Source organism: Vulpes lagopus, chromosome 1 (genome assembly GCF_018345385.1).
Source record: "Vulpes lagopus strain Blue_001 chromosome 1, ASM1834538v1, whole genome shotgun sequence".
In the NCBI taxonomy this organism is placed as follows: Eukaryota; Metazoa; Chordata; class Mammalia; order Carnivora; family Canidae; genus Vulpes; species Vulpes lagopus.
This window is the reverse complement of record NC_054824.1, coordinates 90229478-90251906: the sequence shown is the minus strand read 5'-3', so window position 1 is coordinate 90251906 and position 22429 is coordinate 90229478. Positions and strand designations below refer to the sequence as shown.

At 36.9% G+C, this 22429-nt stretch overlaps 1 protein-coding gene across 1 annotated transcript in view; it reads right to left on the bottom strand.

The window, feature by feature from the left end:
* The window catches only part of MORC1 (MORC family CW-type zinc finger 1), a 162059-nt gene that overhangs the window by 126478 nt on the left and 13152 nt on the right, over nt 1-22429 (bottom strand). Inside the window, exons 5-8 of the mRNA XM_041748544.1 lie at nt 17720-17810; nt 16969-17077; nt 12707-12866; nt 10478-10583 (exon numbers count right to left, since the gene is read on the bottom strand). Coding sequence (XP_041604478.1) covers nt 10478-10583; nt 12707-12866; nt 16969-17077; nt 17720-17810 — 466 coding nt within the window. The remainder of the gene's footprint in view (nt 1-10477; nt 10584-12706; nt 12867-16968; nt 17078-17719; nt 17811-22429) is intronic.

Genomic DNA, 22429 nt, shown 5'->3' with positions numbered 1-22429 from the left:
AAAATCACAAATCAACCAATCTCACAAAGGGGGAGAAAAAAATTAGAACAAAATTAAACAAACAAACCCAAGACCAAACCAATGACAACCAAAGAACCAAATTAAATATAAAACATAAAATGAGAGGGCAAAGTAAGTCCAGCCATAGCAGATGTCATAAACTACATAAATTTCCTATTAAAAGATAGAAGCACCTAGACTGAGTCACAAATCTAGTTATATGCCATTTATAAGAGACAAATTGAAATTAAACACACTGTTGAGAATAAAACAGTAGAAAAATATATGGTAAGAAAAGTTAACCAAAATCAAGCAAACATAGGTTAATGTCAGACAAAAATAGAAACAAAGTTATTAAAAAGTATTAACTGGAATACAGAGGATATTTTATATTGATAAAGGTTCCTTAAGATGTGTATGTGCCATAGATCTAATGACTCAGAAACATATACAGCAAAAATTAGAATAAAAAACAGTATAGGACAAAAACATAGGCGCTATAAGACTCACTGCTCTCAGAAATTGAGAGATTGAATAGGAAAAAGAAATAGAAGAGCTGAATAATTAAAAGCTTGATGTTACAGAACTTTTTTCAGAGATTCACAATTTTTCCAATGTTTAAAACATTAGGCCACAAGAAATCTCAACAAATTTCAAGGAGCAGAAATAATGCAATCTACAGTCTCTGATCACCATATAATAAAATCAAAACAATAAAAGGATATTTGACACCACCCCCCAAAAATCTATGTACTTGTAGATTTTTAAAATACTTTTTAAAAGTAACTCTTGAGCTAAAGAGAAAATCAAAATGGAATTTATAAACTATTTAGAAATAAGCAATAATGAGTAAATCTTAAAAAGCTGGGGGGGCCGCCTGGGGGCGCAGTTTGTTGAACTTGGTTTTGGCTCGCGTTGTGATCTCAGAATGGTGGGATGAGCCCTGCATTGGGCTCCACACTCAGCAGGGGTTCTGCTTCTCTCCCTCTAACCTTCCTTCCACTCGCATGCTCTCTCTGCCTATCTTTCAAATAAATAAATAAATAAATAAATAAATAAATAAATAAATAAACAAACAAACAAATAAATAAATAAATCTTAAAAAAAAAAAAAGGAAGCAATAATGATAGTTCTACTTTTGAAATCTGTAGAATAGAGCCATAATGTAGGAGATGGGGCTAGGAGGATGCATAAAGCCTCAATTTAGATTAGCAAATGAGGTTGAAAGTAAACAAATAAAAGATACACCTCAAGGAAGCAGAAAAAGTAAAATAAATCCAAAGAACGTAGGAGAAAATAAGAAATATATAATATAAACCTAGTAGACTTAAAAAGAATCCAGAATTATTTTGTTTCTAAAGACACTTGAAACAACAAACCTCTCTGGCAAAGAAAAAGAGATGGCCTAACATGCAATAAAAGTAGTAAAAGTGGATACAACTATAGGATTGGATAAAACAGAAATTTGATAAGAATATTTTATCAACAAATTTACAAATCTAAATAAATATTTTTATAAGAAATTATAAATGACAAATTTGACCCAAGAATTTTTTTAAAAGATTTATTTATTCATGAGAGACACAGAGAGAGAAAGGCAGAGACATAGGCAAAGGGAGAAGCCGGCTCCTCACAGGGACCCCGATGTGGAACTCGATCCCTGATCCCGGGATCACACCCTGAGCCAAAGGCAGATGTTCAACAGCTGAGCCACCCAGGTGTCCCTTGACCCAAGAATTTAAAAATATGAATAGATTAACAGTTATAGAACAATTCAAAAGTAATGAAAGTAAAAACAAAGACAGTGATAAGACCACAGATTTTTCAGAGAATATCTACTAAACCCACAGGCAAACAACAGGCTCATTTTATGTAAACTCTTCCAAATCAACAAAAGAGGTGAAAAACTTCTCAACTCACTCTACCATAATCTGTACACCAATACTAAATAAAGTAAGTATAATAAAAGCATAATTATAGCCCAGTCTCATGTGTAAGCATAAGGGCAAAAAATATTATATAAAATACTAGTGAAATTAACACAGTGAATACTACTACATCATGAACCATTTGGGTTCATTTGAGGAATGGAAGGATGATAGTTCAATATCACAACTTTACTAGAATAATATACTATTTAAACAGTTTAAAAGAGAAACAATGAAATCACCTCAACAGATGTCAAAAAGCATTGACTTAAACTTAACACCAATTTCCTGATATGAAAATTAAATAAAAGTCACTCAATAAGCTAGAAATAAAATGACTTCCTAAGTTTGACAAAAGGCATTGATTAAAAGGAATAATAACTAGAACAAATATCACACCTAACGGTCAAAGATAAAAGAATTCCATTAAGATATAAACAAACCAAAAATCATGTCTGTTATTACCACTCGGAGTTAACTAATTAGTTAGAACAAGAAAATAGAATAATAGAAATGAAGACACAAAACTATCATTATTTGCAAATAAAGCTTATAGAGAAAATCCAACTGAAGACTATTAGAATAAAGAATTTAGTAAATGGTGAGATATAAAATCAATAGTCAAAAGTCAATGGTTTAGGAATGCCTGAATGGCTCAGTCTATTAAGCACCTGATTCTTGATTTTGACTCAGGTCATGACCTCAAGGTCATGGGGTCTAGTGGAGTCTGCTTTAGAGACCCTCTGCCTCTCCCCCAACTTACTCATTCTCTCTCTCCAATAAATAAAATCTGTTTTTAATAAATATCAATGGTTTTCCTTTCTGCACATTAACAATAATTAGAAAAAGCAGTGGAGAAAAATCTTATTTGAATGCCAAGAAGTCATAATACCTATGAACTTAAAAAAAATGTACAAGACCTATATGAAGATATAATAATATCTAACAATTATTGAGTATGCACTCTGTGCCAGGTAATGGTCTAAGCACTTTTCAGTTCATACATCGCCTAAGCTTCATAACAACCCTAATAATACTACTATTACTACTACTACTACTATTGTTATTGCCATTTTCAGATAAGTAAATTGAGGCTCTGTAGGGTTAACTATTTTCCCTAAATTAGCGCAGCTTATAGAACTATAAATTGAACTCATAGCCTAACTACCAAAGCCTGATTCTTAACTACTATGATATATATAATGATGTAGAACTCCACTCAACTATATAAAAGACTGAAATAAGAACAAAAACATAACTGTCAGTTCTTTCCCAATTAATCCATAAATTCAATGGACTATCCAATCAAAATCCCAAGAGCATTTTTTGTAATAAAACTTGAAAAGCTGATTTTGAAATTCATATGGAAAAGAACATCTGCAAGAACAATCATAATATTTTTAAAAGGACAGTGAAGGAGTACTTGCCCTACCAAATATCAAAACACATTATAAAGGCTATAGCAATTAAAAAGTTTTAATGAATTGAGAGCAAAAAAAAATATATGAAAAGAACTAGGCCATCCGGAAACAGATCCATATATAATGAGAATTTAGTTTATATCATTGATGCATTTCAAATAAATAGTAAAGGCTGAACTATTTTAAAAGTGCTATATCCATTAGAAAATATTAATCTGTCCTACCTCATGTACATGCCATGCTCAAAAAATAAATTCCACATAGATTAAAAAGCTACAGAAATAAAATACAAATACTAAAAGAAAATATATTTGGTTAAGGAACATCTGAGTTTAGAAACGCAAAAGAAACTCATAAAGAAAAATAAGAAAAATATTGACAGATTTGACATTAAAATATCAAAAATTTCTATTAGACAAAGGACAATACTAGTGATAATAAAAGTCTCGTGGAGAGAGAGGGAAGAGAGTGTATGTGGCTATAAAAGGCAATAAGAAGGATCCTTGTGCTGATGTGTTGGTGGATTTGCACCAGGCTGGGTAAATTTCATCATTGTCAATACCCTGGTTGTGATATTGTATTGTAAGTTTAGCAAAGTAACAGCAATGGGAAACCTGAGCAAAGGGTACCCAGGCTTTTTCTATGTTATTTAACTGCTTAAGAGTTGATAATTATCTAAATACAAATTTTAATTGAAAAAAGGTCAAATGTCAGAGCAGCTACGTGGCTTAGTCAGTTAAGCACCCAATTCTCAGTGTTGGCCCAGGTCATGATCCTGGAGTCCTGGGATTAAGTCCTGCATTAGCTCCACACTCCGTGGAGAGTCTGCCTGAGATTCTCTTTCTTTCTCCCTCTGTGCCTCCCTGCTGCTTGCTTGCTCGTACTAGTGTTCTCTCTCTCTCAAAAATAAATAAATCTAAAAAAAAAAAAATACTAAGTGTCAGACTGGAGAAAATATTTTCCTCATATTTAACATCCAAAATAATAATAGCTAGAACCAAATAAAAGTTCCTAAAAAAAAAATCAATAAAACTACATAATAGAAATATACAAATATAAGCGAAAGATACAAGCAAATTATGGAAGCAAAGTAAGCATCCACAAAACATTAAAATATAATCAATATTGTCAAAATCAGAAGAAAACAAAGCACAGAGAAATAATCTACCTGGCAAAATTTTTAAGGTTTGATTACATTGTATCTTAGTGAAAATGGGGCATTGACAAAACTCAGCTCATTGGTTAGGTGCACAGACAGTTTAAGCTTTTTGTACAGTAATTTAGTACTATTTAAATTTAAAATTACTACCACTTAATCTGGCAATATTATTTCTGAGAATCGATAATAAAGAAATACTTGTGCAAGTGCCCCAAAATAGAAGCATAAAGATCACCATTGTTAAAATAGTGAAAAAGTGAAGTCAGTCTAAGGGCCCATGAGTTTTGAGGTACAATACATCAATGTAAAATAACTGAATATTACAAAAAAGTGTTATATACCAATGTATAGTAATTTATTGCTTCACATCCATTTTTAAAAAGTCATTTTAAAAAAGAGGAATACGATTATCCAATGAAAGAAACCAGGACTCCTTGGAGGAATGGTCAATTGTGTTACAGCAACAGAAGTATAATATGAGCCTGGAATATCTTAGGATGCTGAAATGTTCAAAAATGATGGTGATATGTCAAAAGAACACAAAAGCCAGCTTGAACAGGTTCCCAGTAGCCAATTCTAGGACAATTTTAACCACAAAATTAATACTGATAGTATTAAAGGATATACTGATAAATTAAAAGGAATGCATGGGTCCCTGCTGTGCAAAAAGAGAAAAAGAGGGAAAAGATGAATGATGAAGCAAATGTGATAGGATATCACCATCTGGGGAAGCTGAGGCAAAGATATATTGGAATTCTTTGTATTATCTTTGCAACCCTGTTGGAAAAGTTGAAATTATTTCAAAAGAAAGAGCTAAGGAGAATAAAAGTATGAATTTAATATAAACTGAAAAATACTGAAAAATCTAGATGATATACTTAAAGATCCCAAGCTGCAAAATTATTTCTATAGTAGAAGAAAGACTGGAGGGGTTGGGGTAGAAAATGAGAAAGCACTGTTATACTGATTTATGCATTTACGCACGTTTGAGTAGTTTTGAATTCACTCATATCTGTGTACTACTTAAGGCCCACTCCACCCTCTGTCCCAAGACTACTGTCCCTGGAGCAGGGGCTGGGCCACCAAGAAGACCAAAGTGAAGAGTGAGATACAGGAGAGTGTAAAGAAAACTTACACTTGGATCCAGGATTTGGCGGCATATCTTCTATGAAATTTCAAGATCTCGATTATGAAATTATAATTCTATACTGGTATCCACATAAAGAATTCTATGTCCTGGGATGCTCGAGTGGCTCAGTGATTGAGCATCTGTCTCCAATTCAGGGTGTGATCCCAGGATCCAGGATCAAGCCCCAAATCAGGCTCCTTGCAGGGAGACTGCTTCTCCCTCTGCCTATGTCTCTGCCTATTACTCTGTGTCTTTCATGAATAAATACATAGAATCTTAAAAAAAAAAAAAAAGAATTCTAAGTCCTATGAATTAAATTTAAAACGTCTGAATTACAGAGTCATTCCAAACCTGCTGTCCACACAGACTCTCTGGGTAAGGAATACTGAAGGGGAATTATAGCTCTGTCGATTTTGCAGACACCAACTTATACTAACCCCACGTGAGGGATCTTAAACCCTCCCATCTACCACCTGTCATCTCCATTTGCTCAGTCCTACTGTATTCAATCAATAGGGGACCTCTGCAAATTACTCTGATTTTAATCATCTGTGTGATTGTTACTAAAAGCTACTAACAGTCACCAGGGAGAAGGAAAGAACAAAGTAACTTGATTTTGTTTTGACTACTTCAAAGGGTGCGGGGGACTTGGGAGGGGTAAAATTTGCAAAAATTTGAGATGTGGGACATGGTCCAGAGTTCCAAAAATTACCACAACATAAACTAACAAATAAACATTGTCTAAGCTGTCTCTGAAGAAACATCTTGTTTCCCATCATTAGTTCACTATTATTTTCATTAATATTCCATATTCTCACCCCTTCCCCTGCCACTTTGTTCCAAAGTCTTAACTTTCTTTTGATTCCTTCCAAAGTTCTTTTTCATGTTGTCTTCTTCCCTTTTAGGGCACTTTGCCTAAATTTAACATGGCAGATTCTTTCCCTGCGGATACAGCCCACTTTCTGCATATCACCCTGAAACTATGTATGATTCCCTGGCACTCTCCACATGCCACATTCACAGATTCAAATTCTGATTTAATATATCACACGTTAAATACAGACTTCTGCTGATTCTGAAATTCTGAGATGACTTATCTATCTACATAATTTTTTTAAAATTTAAGTGAAAACAGGTTGTCTTTACAGTGATATTGCCAAAGCACATGCTACTGCCTCTGTGCTTGAACATCACTCCTAATGAAATTTTCATGAGGTTACTGTCATCTTGAAACAAGGCCCCGCTGATGGTTGGATGATGGTTGTAGACCCTCATCCCAAAGCCTTAGCCCGAAGCAAAAAAAGGGTTTGGATTGCAATTCAAATATTCACAATAACTGTATGAAGATTCAGACACTTTGACTCAGTAGTTCCCTTCCAGGGAATTGATCTTAAAAAAAAAATTCAAAAGAAGAGAAAAAATCCATCTGCCAGAAAATGTTTATTTCAATATTACCCATAAATAATGTGAAACAGTGGGACCAATGCTACCATCCAAAAATATAGAAATCGTTATGTAAGTTAGAATGAATCAATTTAATGGACTATTGTAAAACCACTTAGTAAGAAATCATTATGAAATGAGACTTACCAAGACTACATAATAACAAAGTTCAGAAACAAATTGTAAATGAAAAAAGGAAAATGAGAAATCACACTTAAAAAACATTAGAATCAAATAACAAAAATTAATAATCAGGGCAGCCTGGGTGGCTCAGCGGTTTAGCACTGCTTCAGCCCAGGTCGTGATCCTGGAGACCCAGGATCGAGTCCCACGATGGGCTCCCTGCATGGAGCCTGCTTCTCCCTCTGCCTGGGTCTCTGCATCTCTCTCTCTGTGTGTGTCTCTCATGAATGAATAAATAAAATCTTTGAAAATAAAATAAAAACTACAGGAAACAGAAAATATTTTTTAAATTAATCAATTATGATATATAAATTATTTTCTTTAAAATTTTTAAAAATATTGTTTCACTTTTGACTTTATAGTAAACCAAACAGGTAGAAAAAACACAGAAAAAAAGCTGGAAAGCTTGAATTTTCCTATTTCTATGTAGAAAATTAAATTATTTTCAGAATCAGCAGGACCACACCATCTAACACCAAAGGTGGAAATTGCCTAGTTGCAAGGTTTGAAACTTGTTTTGAACAGATGAAGAATCATGCCCAGTGACTTTAAGGGGACACAATAACCACAAGAAAAAGAAGGGGCAAAGGAGTTATTACACTGTAAACTACTTGTTCTCGAAACCAAGATAATATAACTGTACTTGATTAGAAGTTCAAAAATCAGAAGTCATAAATGGAAGAAGAATCAGAAAAAGATCCATCTTCGACTAGAGTATTCTTTCAGCTGCAAGAGTCAACGTTTTTCTAGTCCCTTCATGAAGAGGAATTGGGTGTTAATGTCAGAGCTCACTGACTTTTCAAGGGGAAAACTATATATACATCATTCCCCCACAGAAGGTGGTACTGCTGTCCCTCCTTGACACTATTGTGAGACTCCTCAGAAGCCATGAAATATATAGATGGCACCGCTGGCAGAGAAATGATGTCTCCTCTTTACAACATGCATCCTCATAAAAATCCCCCACCCTGCCTTTAAAAGGGTTTTCTTATGATTAAACTACAAACAAATGTTGCTGAAAAACCAAACAAAAAAGAAATCCAATGTGGTCAACATTCCAAACTTAAATTATACATATCCTGGGTCTGATCCATTTTCTTCATTTTGTGATTAAATGCTTAAATGGCTTAAGAAGCTTCTGACTCGATTAAACAATCTAGAAACAGTAAGAACTTTTTCCCAAAGAAATTAGCTGTCAAATTATTTCTCTAATAATGTATGTGTTTCCTGATGCTGGTGCTGAAATGCCAAGGCACTCTGACAGATAACTGTTTGAAGACTTGGGCTCTAAGCTTTTAAATAGCATGAGATGTTGGGTTTGGATACAGCTGTTAGGCAGAAAGGCTGGGCCAATAGGGGAGGGGGAGTTGGTGACAGAGGTGCCAGTAATAGTTCTGGGCCTCCTTTCTGATATCGGTGTGTTAATGCTGCCAAAAGGGTCCCCAGCATTTGTACAACAGTAATGACACTGGATTTTTTTTTCCAAAAGAAAAAAACCTTCATTTCTGTGTAAATTAAGAATTACTGTTATAACAATGAAATGAAGAAAAATGTAAATTAGAAAAAAAGTAGGAAAGATCATCTGAAAGTATGTTATCAAACATTACATTTTCAAACTGGGGATGGGACCTTCAAATTTCACCTCAAAGACAAAAGTAAAAGAGGTTCTGGGATCTCTGGGTGGCGCAGCGGTTTGGCGCCTGCCTTTGGCCCAGGGCGCAATCCTGAAGACCCAGGATCGAATCCCACATCGGGTTCCCGGTGCATGGAGCCTGCTTCTCCCTCTGCCTGTGTCTCTGCCTCTCTCTCTCTCTCTTTCTCTGAGAGAGTCCCAACAGTTAACTGACCGAGCCACCCATGTGCCCCAAACTATTTATTTATGTGACTATCATAAATAAATAAAAATTTAAAAAAAAAAGTAAAAGAGGTTCTTTGTCAAGTTTATGTAGTTACTCAGGTCTCAATCTCTTAATCTAAAACTGTATGGTCCAATGTGGTAGCTACTTGGCCACATGTGTCCAAACTGCTGCATGCTATCTATGTAAAACACACACTAGGTTCCAAGGATTTAGTAGATAAAAAAGAGTATAAAATGTCTCATTAATATTATACATATTAAAATTACACTTTACACCAGATTAAATAAAATATTATTAAAATTAATTTGACCTTTTCCTAATGGGGCTACTAGAAAATTTAAACTTCATATATGGTTCATATTTGTGGCTCTCATTATATTTCCATTGGACAATACCAGTATTTAATTAAAATGAATCAGATTGGGAGTACCTGGGTGGCTCAGTCAGTTAAGTGTCTGCCTTCGGCTCAGGTCATGTTCTCAGCGTCCTGGGATGGAGCTCCACATCGGGCCCCTCCACCTGCTCATGCTTTCATGCTCAATCTCTCTCAAATAAATAAAATTTATTTTTATAAGATTTTTAGATCAAATAAGATTGAATTTAACTCCTTCCAATCCCTTCCAGCTCCAGAGTTCTCACACTAAGAGACCATGGGCTCAAGCTGGTAAGTTTCAAATACAAAGTTATTTTAGAGAAATTTAAGTTTAGACATTGTTTCATTATTTCTCCACACTTTTTACTCATGTTCTCTCATTCCTTATTCTGTTTCCTTATTCTCCCATTCCCATGGATCCCTAATAGCCAAGAAAAATGAATGTGTCATTTTTTTTTTACTTATAAACTGCAAGTATGTAGTTCATAGGGTCATTCTGAACTGTCAGTTGATCATATTTCTTTTTGCTTCGCACCATACTGATGCTCATTTTTAATGACATGCCATGAATAATGAACTCTGAGGGCTTTTTTTTTCAGTTTTAATATTCATAGAATAGGAGTTTCAGAATTAGAGAAGCTTACAAGCGTTATTCCAGTGGTTCCCAAGTGTGCTGCTACCTCTGAATCACCTGGGGAACATGTGAAAAATACTGATTCCTTGTCCTGATAACTGGAGCTTGGCAGAGTCTGGGATAAGACAAGATCCTATACTTCTTAAGAAGCTCTCCAGGTCATCCAGAGGGTCAGCCAGGTCTGGGAATCAGTGGTCTAGCCTCACTATTTCCTCTGTAACTGAGATAAAATGAATTGCCCTAGGGCTAAGACCAAGGGGCCTCAGACCTAGAGCCAGGATGCAGAGCTCCAAAGCCAGCTTGCTGCCATTATGGAGAGACATCCTGTCAAACACAGACAATACTCACTCCTCAAGGGCTCCAGCCACCAGTATATCTTCCTTGTCTGTCTTAACATCCAACTCTGGTTCTCCGCTAAGCAAGAGCTTCAAGTTATAAATAACCAGCAAAGTACCTAGCAGAGAGAAAAAGGACATTTGACTTGTTGATACTTCACACTAAGTGTTAGTCATGGTGCTATTATCTCCTCTATGGAATTAAGCCTACTCTAGACCAAATTTCCTTGTGTACTTTAGTAAATAATATGCTTGGATAAGTTCCAAGATATAAGTGTTACAGCAAATTCCATTCTCTGCCAAAGAGTGTTGAGTTTTTCTACATTATACTGCTTATTCCAATTCCATTCATTATAAGTCTCTCAATATGGATTCTTAAACTTTGGCACTTTTTTCATAATTTGCATTATGAAAATTGTTAGGAGTATGAGCTAAATTTGCATTATAGGTAAAGCTCTTGTCGGTGGAACTGAAATCAATGCACATAAGAACAAAGATGAATTTTTAAAATTTGTACAAATATGAAGAATTGCTTTAGCCCCTATTGTAGGTGTTGGCAAACTTTTTCTGTAAAAGGCCAGATAATAAACATTTCAGGCTTTGCAGGCCACACGGTCTCTGTCACAACTAACTAATCACATCTCAACTCCAACATCGTAGCACGAAAGCTGCCACAGTGCATATAAATGAATGTGTGAGACTGAAGTACAATAAAACTCTATCTACAGAAACAAGTATGGCTGGATTCGATCCTGCAGGCCACAGTTTGCTGACTCCTGCCCTAAAGCATAGTTAACAAAATAATACAAATTCTTTACAAAATTGATTATGATACCAGCAGGATTGTCAGAGAAATTAAAAGAACAACCAACTATACTTCTCTTGGTAGTACTAAAACACAAGAGAGAACAGCACAGGACAGTGATTAAGAATGCCTGTGTCTAAATCCTGAATCAACCACTGATTTACCAGTGCAATGACACAGATGAAGTTCCTAACCTCTTTGAACCTAATTTCTGTAATTTACAGTGTATCTCATAAATTATTTTGAGAATTAAATGAGTTAATTTTTACAAGGCACTTAGAAAAATATTCGAGAAATAGTATACCCTTCATTAGTATTTACATGAATATTTTACAATTAAAAGTCAACTAACAAATTACATTAGTTTTCCTTAAAATATACCATGTTTAGGGGCACCTGGATGGCTCAGTCATTTGAGCACCTGACTTTTAATTTCAGCTCAAGTCATGATCTTAGGGTTGTGAGATTGAGCCCCAGATTGGGCTCTGTGCTGATTTGCTGCCTGCTTAAGATTCTCTCTTCCTCTCCCTCTGCCCCTCCCCCACTGCTTGTACACACACTCTCAAAATTAAAAAAAAAAAAAGTCTATCATGTATACATTAATGAAATTAATATTTACTGAACCGCTACTAGTTTTAGTCTAACACAAAAGGGAAAGGATGACAAAAATATCATTGTTAAACAAAATGCCACAAATTAGAGAAGAAATTTTGAAGGTAATATAAGCCAAGTCAGAAACAAATTTCTCAAAAATTTGACTATATACATTCCATAAATCAAAGAGTTGCAAAAAGGAAATGCACAGTTTTCTCTAGAGTAAGATTCGTCTTGTTCTAGATATGAAAGGTAGAAGTCTGGAGAAAAACTGACACTGGAAAATGTTAGTAGACTCAGTGCCTTCTACATGTTTAGTAGAAAGCTCGTACAGGCTAAAAGAATATAGAAATACAAAAAAAAAAAGAATATAGAAATACAGAATATACAGAAAGATCTGTTAATTTGGAAAATGTCCACAAAGCTTTTGCTAACTCTCTGCCTCAGACACCTGGATTCACGGGCTTATACAATGCTAACTCTCTTATACACATGGGATCAACTCCTAACTTTGCTATGTAGTGCAGGGACTATGGATTCCCTATGGTCACAGACTATGTCATTGTCTTTGCATCCAGTCTGCACCAAGCTCATGCAAGTACAAATCGTTCTCCCAGTGTCAGGGACTTAGAGCTATTCATATTTGGATTCACTTAAAACAGAATTCATATGGATAAAATGAATGACTGCCCCCATGTGAGATCCCACATGGTATTATAAATAGAAAAAATATAAAAGCATATGTAAAGTGTCTTTTGAAAGACATTAAAGACAAATACTTCCAACAAAACTTGAGAGTTTTGTTTTTTTTTTTTTTTAACTTCAGAGTTTTGATGATCTTACCACATTTCCCACAGATCACATCAAACTGCTGCATCAGTTCAGCTTCATTTCTAAATGGAGAGTACTTAAAAATTATAGACAATTCTGTTGAGAATTTTTGAGGATCATCTGTGACAGATTCTCTGGTTCTTGTTAACCATGAAGGTATTGGAACCACAACCTATATATATAAAAAAAAACATCAATTTACTATGAAATACACAAATAAATACCATCATCCTTTTGTCTGATCCTAATTCAGTCCATTCTTCATCTAGCCAAATTACAAAACACAAAGTTAAGAATTTCCCCCTGTACTTTAGTTTTATAAGAAAGAGACACATAACAATTATGTATACTTAGAGTTTTATTCAGAAATGCTCCATTGTATGATGTGGGGACAGATGGAACCTACTTCAGCTCCTATTGAAATATGGGAAGGATGGCAGAGGAGCAACAGTACCAGCAGTCTAGAAGTTGAACAGTCCATGAAAGCATATCCAGGAAAATCAATCTGAGGGCAATGTTGGAAGAGAAAACCAGCCAGTTTACAATTCAGAATAACCCTAAAAGGCTCAGAGACTGATGGCATGAGTTAACTCAGGAGGTGGGATCAAGGGAGAAGAGAACTGGAAGTAGCATCCGGAGCCCATTTGGCACTAGGGCCCCTATCTTCACAGCGACTGGATGCTTATTTTCTAGAAAGAATGGAACAAAGCCTTTCTAGATTAGAGGATATGTCAGGCACAGTTATTAGGGGGACATTACTGAGATCAGAGGGATGAAAAGCGTACACATTGGATGCTGAGGACCCAGATCTCTTCTCTCATTTGGGTCCCAGAAAGCTCTTAGCCAAGCCTTCAGGCAGAAGACTGTAGGAATCTTCCCTGAGATATCAGACTAGCCCCAAAGGAAAGTCATAAAATTACCTTGAGGGTTTCCCAATAATACAGCACAGCTAGAGCTCACTACTGTGATGCTCACAGCTGCCAAGCCTCCCACCCCAATTCTACTCTCGCAGAGCTTTCAATCCAAATTTTATTGGAATACTCCTTAAAGTAGTCAGGATTGATAGCCATCTGAGAAAAGCCTCTAATATGATAAATATAGAGCGAATAAACAGGCACAAACAAAGCAAATCATTTGAAACAAAAACCATAGGAGGAAGATGAAAATTTCAGGGGAAAAGAAAAATCAATCATTGTTAATATATTTAGAGTGCTAAAAGGAAATATTGTATCCATGAAACAGAACTATATGTCTTTAAAAAAGAATATTGAGGGGGATCCCTGGGTGGCCTAGCGGTTTGGCGCCTGCCTTTGGCTCAGGGCGCGATCCTGGAGTCCCAGGATCAAGTCCCGCGTCGGCATGGAGCCTGCTTCTCCTTCCTCCTGTGTCTCTGCCTCTCTTTCTCTTTCTCTCTCTCTATCATAAATAAATAAATAAATCTTTTTTTTAAAAAAAAGAATATTGAGAGAACTTAAAACACTTCTTGGAAATGAAAAATAGGACTAAAGAAAAAAAAATACATGAAAAGGTTGGAAGATAGATGTTAGAAAAATCTCCCAGAGAACAAAACAAAAATATAAAGAACAGAAAATAGAAGGGAAAAGATAAGAGAATTAAAGAACTCGTTCCAGATGTCCAAGCGCTAAGAACAGAAGTTGCAAATATGAAAGGAAGAAAATTATTAAAGATTACAGAAAAACATCTCCAAATTGAAGGACAGGTATTTCCAGATTGAAGGTGTCCAATATGCAACCAGCACAATATATGTGAATAGAGCCACCCAGAAGCAAAATACTTAAATCAGAACTTTGGAGACAAAGATAACTCTACTGACTTTATTTTTTATTTTTTTTAAGATTGTATTTATTTATTCATGAAAGACAGAGAGAGAGGCAGAGACACAGGCAGAAGGAAAAGCAGGCTCCATGCAGGAAGCCTGATGTGGGACTTGATCCCAGGTCTCCAGGATCGCATCCCGGGCTGAAGGCGGCACTAAACCGGTGAGCCACTAGGGCTGCCCTCTCTGACTTTAAAAAGTAGAAGCGGGAGGCGCGGGGGAGAATATGTCACACACAGGACTCAGAAATTAAAATGGCTTTAGACTTCTCAATGACAGTGCTAGAAATAAGAAAATGACGAAGGAATGGCTTCAAATTCCTGAGGGAAAATTCACTCCAACCTACAAATAACACCAACCCAAACTATCACTGACTGCTCAGGTAGGTTAAAAATATTTTCAAGCACATGAAGTCTCAAAATACTTGACCTCTCATGCACCTTTACTAAGAAAGCTAACAGAGGATTGTTAACAAGGGCAGATCCTGGGAGGACAGCAGAACACTAGCCATGGAAAGCAAGAGCGAGAAGCAACACAGGAGAAGACTCCAGAGCAGAGTCTTCAGGAAGATGGGGCTCAGCTGAGCACAGCTGGAGACTGGGGTTAACATAGTGACAAAGACAGAAAACCCAGCCAATATTTAGTGACAGTGGTAGGTACATAGAACACCAAGCATACAACTAATAATTCCAAGGAAAAGAAAAAATTGTGCAGAAAAAGGAAAAAACAGTTTATGACATGATATAGTCGTGAATAGTGTTTTTACAGTCTTATAAACACTGAACATTAGCAGAAATAGAATGATAATGCAGCTATGTTGAGGGTGGAGAATAGGAAAAGTGTGTATGTGTGATATGAACACAGGAAATAATATATATAAATCCCTTTATAATGAGCAGTTATCATATAATACATCAAATCAAGAAACAGTAATACCAGTATGTTATATAGAGACGCACGGAAAAATACTGAAAAATAATCAGCTAAAATTGTTGAAAGAGATTGCCTGAGTAGAAATGGAAATGGGAAGGGGTGGCCGGTTTTAGTTTAAAAAAAAGAGGTGGGGGGGAATGGCCCATTTTAGGAATGCTATAACCTCAGCTTTGGCCCAATTTTCCATGCCTTTACATACATAAATGGCAACATAAATACTTAAAGCATTGCTTTTCCTTATCGCAGTCTCCCATTCAGCTACTTCCTATTGCCTACAGATTGTTCCTTACCAGGCCCCACTCCATTGCTGCCAGTGGACATGCTGCACCCCTGCGGAACAACTTCACATCTCCACTGTCCTTCCAAATCCTATACTCCTGTCCAAGTGTGAGAGTTGCTCCACGCCACTTCTCTCCACATACCAGCCTTTCCACTGTGAAGGGAACTCTCTCCATAAAACCCTCATTGACCAATCAAGGCTCTCGAATCCTTCTATCTATCCCATTGCTTTTGACAATTCTGTAACAGCAGAAGTGCATACTCACTGGACAGAATTGTTTATAAACACCCTCATTTTGTTATGAATCCAATTCACAGGCGTTTGCCTATATTTTGTGACTACTTTGATGGTCAGATGATCTTTTGCTGGTTTTCTCCCTGCCACAGGGTCTAATCATGCTGGGTAGTTTGTTTACCTGCATTCGCTGTATTGAATTACACGGACATTCTGAATAGTAAAACTCAGATACTGCTAATTAATAAAGTACAGCTAGGTCATCAAATGGAGTTGAAATTATGGTCGCCGAGGTTACAATTTTTACTCTGTTTTGCACTCAGTTTCTTTAGATTTTGTATTCCTACCCTTTTAATCCAATATTTATCTTTATTATTTTTTTAATTTTTAAATTTTATTTAAATTAAATTAATTAATATATAATGTATTACTGGTTTCAGGGGGAGAAGTCAATGATTCATCAGTCTTATATAACACCCAGTGGTTGTTATATCACGTGCCCTCCTTAATGCCCATCCCCTAGTTACCCCATCCTCCCACCCCCCTCCCTTGCAGCTACCCTCGGTTTGTTGCTTATGATTAAGAGTCTCTTATAGTTTATCTCCCTCTCTGATTTCATCTTTATTTTTTTCCAATATTTATTCTTAAAATGATAATCCATTTATGGCACAAATGGCAGAAGTATTTTGCAGGCTCCTTCCAAAAAGCTCACTGTGCCAAAGGGAGCCTCTTATTCTGGGAGATTTGGGCACATGGATAATGAAAACATTCTGAAAACTGCTTAGGAGTTAAAAACCCACTCAAGAAAGGTCAAGAGGATAGGCCTCCAATGAACCCAGAGCATCCAGCCACCCTCTCTCCATTTCCCAAATACATTTCTAAATTTTTCAATCATAATCAGAAAAGAACTGTTGTAGACTTCACCTCCTGAGATGGTAAATGAAAACAAGACCGTTACTATGGAAACCAAAGGAAAATCTCAACTCTTACCTCACTAAGACCTTCTGTTTCACAGAATGTCTGAGAAAAAAACACACAGGTCATCGTTTCTTCCTTCTTTGTGAAAAGAATAAAGTCCTTCCCAATCCTCATGGATCCACTATATTAAAAATTGAAAACATGCTGGTTTACATCTCAAATACTATAAAGAAATGGGTGGATTCATCACTGCGATGAATTGTTCTTTGATAGAAGTAACTCCACTGTTTTGCTGACCCATCACCGAAAGGGTACAAATGATTTCTTTTTCCCTAAAAGTAGAGCTGATGGATTTGAACCAATCCAGCTCTCCACTCTTGCTTGAGACATGACTGCCAAAAACAAGGTGCTATCCAGAAATCAAGAAAAGAACAATCATCTGTCTGCAGCAGGTGACACATAGGTGATAATATACCCTTGTCCTCACCTTACACTGAGGCAGACTAATAAAATAAGCTGTGAACACATATTACACCTATACTAACATATGCTCTGAGAAAAAAGAGAACACAGAGATTCAAGGAAGCTCGGAAGTATAGGGCTTCTGCTTCAATACCTGGAAGACGATTCATCACCTAGTTGAGAATTAAATTTACAAATGTTATAAAGATCCAAGCCAGTTATAGGTATGGAAATCCCAAAACAAGTAGGACTTTGAAGTTTATATTATTAACCTTTACAAACCTAGATCATTCTGTGTAAGTTTGTGTCTAAGTAAATACTGTTCCCAATAATACATGCCTTAAGGGAAAAAAATTCTCACCTTTTGAGACCATTACCATATTGCCCAATAAACTTCAAGGTTGATGAACGTTTCTTGGATGTTCCAAAGTAAATGATATCTGAAGCCTCCTCTATAATTCACAAAGACATTTAGGTGGTTAGAAATTGTCATTGACACTGGCCATAGGTCCAGCTGTCAGGATATCACAACATATCTTAGGACATTAGGACAAATCCATACCTCTTGGGTTAGCCCAGTGACAAGGATCCTTGTCGGACTCCATGACCTCTGACCAAGATCTTAACTGTAATATATTGAAGGAGGTCAGACAGATCTAGCCACATGACTTTGGGCAAACAGAGTGAAACTCTGAGTCTTAATTTCCTCATCTCTAAAAGGGAACCACTAATACCTACATTATATAATTGATGATAAAAACAAACCTATTAAATAAGATCATCTGTTTGTGAAACCCTGAACACAATACATGCCACTTGATAAGTACCAATAAATCATAAATGTTATAATCATTTGTACCACTAGTTATTTTCCATGAATTTGGCCCTTATCCAGCTCCATGTAAGACTGAGCAGGGTAGAATGACTTCTGGCCTGACACTCCCTGGGGAAGAAGAGCCACTTGTTTCAGACTCTCCGAGTCACCCTCCAGATCTCTCCAGTGCATTCTGGAATTCTAGAGAAGAATCGTCTAAACTTCAAAATATACATACCTCCAGAAACAAGAATGCTTCTAGGGAAACAGGGAAAGGGGGCCTACCTGAATACACACTCTAGAAGTGTCTTAAAGACCTGTGTCAATCTGTGTGCAGACATGCTACGGTTCGGCGGCACCTGGCATGTGGTGGGTAAAGGCTACCAGACACTCGGCTTGTCTGAAGCCAACCAGACGTTCTATCACATGTTCTTATAAGGGGTTGGGCATTAAGTGAGGGTTTCCATGATAACAACATTAGCTACCATTTATTGTTTAGTATATATGCTAGGAACTGTATCATATCCTTTACATGCACCACCTATTTAATATTTATAACAAACCTACATAATAGATGTTATTATGATGATCTGCATGTTATGAAGAAACTTAAGTTCAAAGAGTATATGTAGGCTGCCCAAGGTGAAACAGCCGATGAATGCCACCATAAGGATAACAATCCAAGGCTGCCAGAGACCATATTCTGTGGTTTTCAAGCACACCTCACAGACTCCCATATATGGTGTTCAGAGTTCTGGGCACAGGTATAGAACACTGACATGACCCCTGCCCACAACTCTATGTCACAGTAGGAGAAACAGATTAAAATAAACAAACAAGATCACTTCTGAGAGTATTAAGTGAAGAAATAAAACCAGGGTGCTGTGCTAGAGAATTAATAGGAGTGTGGCCCTCAGACAGAATGATCAGGAAAGGCCTCTTTCATAAGGTCACATCTGAGATGAGCTTTAAATGAATGGCTAGCAGGCATGGCTGGTGTGCTATAAGCCAAGGGAGAGAATGCCATGAGAAATGGTCAAAGAGGTGGACAAAGATTTCTTGCCAAATAAGGCTAGAAACTAGAAGCATTACTGGGGAGTATAAATTGTATCCCAAAGTAATGAAAAACCACTACTGCTTTTTTTTTAAATTAATTTTTATTGGTGTTCAATTTACTAACATACAGAAAAACACCCAGTGCTCATCCCGTCAAGTGTCCACCTCAGTGCCCGTCACCCATTCCCCTCCAACACCCGCCCTCTGCCCCTTCCACCACCCCTAGTTCATTTCCCAGAGTTAGGAGTCTTTATGTTCTGTCTCCCTTCCTGATATTTCCCAACATTTCTTTTCCCTTCCTTTATATTCCCTTTCACTATTATTCATATTCCCCAAATGAATGAGAACATACACTGTTTGTCCTTCTCCGATTGACTTACTTCACTCAGCATAATACCCTCCAGTTCCATCCACGTTGAAGCAAATGGTGGGTATTTGTCGTTTCTAATTGCTGAGGAATATTCCATTGTATACATAAACCACATCTTCTTTATCCACTCATCTTTCGATGGACACCGAGGCTCCTTCCACAGTTTGGCTATTGTGGCCATTGCTGCTAGAAACATCGGGGTGCAGGTGTCCCGACGTTTCATTGCATCTGAATCTTTGGGGTAAATCCCCAACAGTGCAATTGCTGGGTCGTAGGGCAGGTCTATTTTTAACTCTTTGAGGAACCTCCACACAGTTTTCCAGAGTGGCTGCACCAGTTCACATTCCCACCAACAGTGTAAGAGGGTTCCCTTTTCTCCGCATCCTCTCCAACATTTGTGGTTTCCTGCCTTGTTAATTTTCCCCATTCTCACTGGTGTGAGGTGGTATCTCATTGTGGTTTTGATTTGTATTTCCCTGATGGCAAGTGATGCAGAGCATTTTCTCATGTGCATGTTGGCCATGTCTATGTCTTCCTCTGTGAGATTCCTCTTCATGTCTTTTGCCCATTTCATGATTGGATTGCTTGTTTCTTTGGTGTTGAGTTTAAGAAGTTCTTTATAGATTTTGGAAACTAGCCCTTTATCTGATACGTCATTTGCAAATATCTTCTCCCATTCTGTAGGTTGTCTTTTAGTTTTGTTGACTGTATCCTTTGCTGTGCAAAAGCTTCTTATCTTGATGAAGTCCCAATAGTTCATTTTTGCTTTTGTTTCTTTTGTCTTTGTGGATGTATCTTGCAAGAAGTTACTGTGGCCGAGTTCAAAGAGGGTGTTGCCTGTGTTCTCTTCTATGATTTTGATGACTCTTGTCTCACATTTAGATCTCTCATCCATTTTGAGTTTATCTTTGTGTATGGTGAAAGAGAGTGGTCCAGTTTCATTCTTCTGCATGTGGATGTCCAATTTTCCCAGCACCATTTATTGAAGAGACTGTCTTTCTTCCAATGGATAGTCTTTCCTCCTTTATCGAATATTAGATGACCGTACATTTCAGGGTCCACTTCTGGGTTCTCTATTCTGTTCCATTGATCTATGTGTCTGTTTTTGTGCCAGTACCACACTGTCTTGATGACCACAGCTTTGTAGTACAACCTGAAATCTGGCATTGTGATGCCCCCAGCTATGGTTTTCTTTTTTAAAATTCCCCTGGCTATTTGGGGTCTTTTCTGATTCCACACAAATCTTAAAATAATTTGTTCTAACTCTCTGAAGAAAGTCCATGGTATTTTGATAGGGATTGCATTAAACGTGTAAATTGCCCTGGGTAACATTGACATTTTTACAATATTAATTCTGCCAATCCATGAGCATGGAATATTTTTCCATCTCTTTGTGTCTTCCTCAATTTCTTTCAGAAGTGTTCTATAGTTTTTAGGGTATAGATCTTTTACCTCTTTGGTTAGGTTTATTCCTAGGTATCTTATGCTTTTGGGTGCAATTGTAAATGGGATTGACTCCTTAATTTCTCTTTCTTCAGTCTCATTGTTAGTGTATAGAAATGCCGTTGATTTCTGAGCATTGATTTTGTATCCTGCCACTACTGCTTTTAAGCAAGGGAAGGATATAATGTGATTTATATTAAAAGAAAACAAAGGGACGCCTGGGTGGCTCAGTGGTTTGGGGCCTGCCTTCGGCCCAGGGTGTGATCCTGAAGACCCAAGATCGAGTCGCACATCAGGCTCCCTGCATGGAGCCTGCTTCTCTCTCTCTGCTCTCTCTGCCTGTGTCTCTGCCTCTCTCTCCGTATCTCTCATTAATAAATAAATAAAATCTTTAAAAAAAAATAAAAAAGAAAACAAATACTCTTGGGATCACTGTGTAAGGAATGGACCATGATGGGGCAACACTAGAAGCCAAGAGTGTGGAAACTCCTATCATTACTCTGGGTCAAGGTTGATTTAACTTATTTTGGGCCACAGGTAAGATTCTATTTTCAGTGATCAGATAAACTCTTCCTTCTAACTCATTGCTTAACTCCCAATGAATATGGGTTTTTTTTTTTTTTTGAAGATTTTATTTATTTGAGAGAGAGAGAGCGCGCACGCACATGTTGCGCACAAGTTAGGGGAGGGGTAGAGGGAGAGGGAGAAGCAGGGAGCCTGATGCTGCTCAATCCCAGAACTCCTGGGGTCCTGACCTGAACCGAAAGCAGGCGTTTAACAGACTGAGCCACCCAGGCACCCTGATTTCCAATCAATGTTAACACAGAATCGCTCTCTCAACCCTAGTGCGCTTTTAAAAATAGTACTGTACATGTCCACTGAAGTGCGAGCTCTTTCTGAGGATCTGAAAATTAGCCACTTTTCTGTGTTTTGATCATTTTGCTCATGACCACATATAAAAGGAATTGCTTCTTTCTGTTTTCTTTTTTAAGGAAGCGACTTATCACATATTCTGTTGTTTAAGAATTCAGGAAAACGAACTTAAGGGTCAGCCTAAGAGTGAAAAACAAAACTTTTTTTCATCATGATTTTCTCACAAACTCTGTTCTTTCTCTTAAACACTAAGAACCAACAGTACTTTGAATCAAAATCACCTGGAAGAATCAAAATTATCCAAAGTCAGAACGAGAACCGAGTAACATATCTGAGAATTTTCTAAACTTGCTAATAATCTTTGACTATTCATACCCAGGGAGTACTTCAGAGACTGGCTGGAAGAGAACTGCTTTACTTTGTATTCTTTGCTTTCAGCAGCACCGATGAGCGTCCTATCCGCTGGAGTAGAACAGACCAGAACTGCTCCATATTATTTGAATTACTTCATGTTT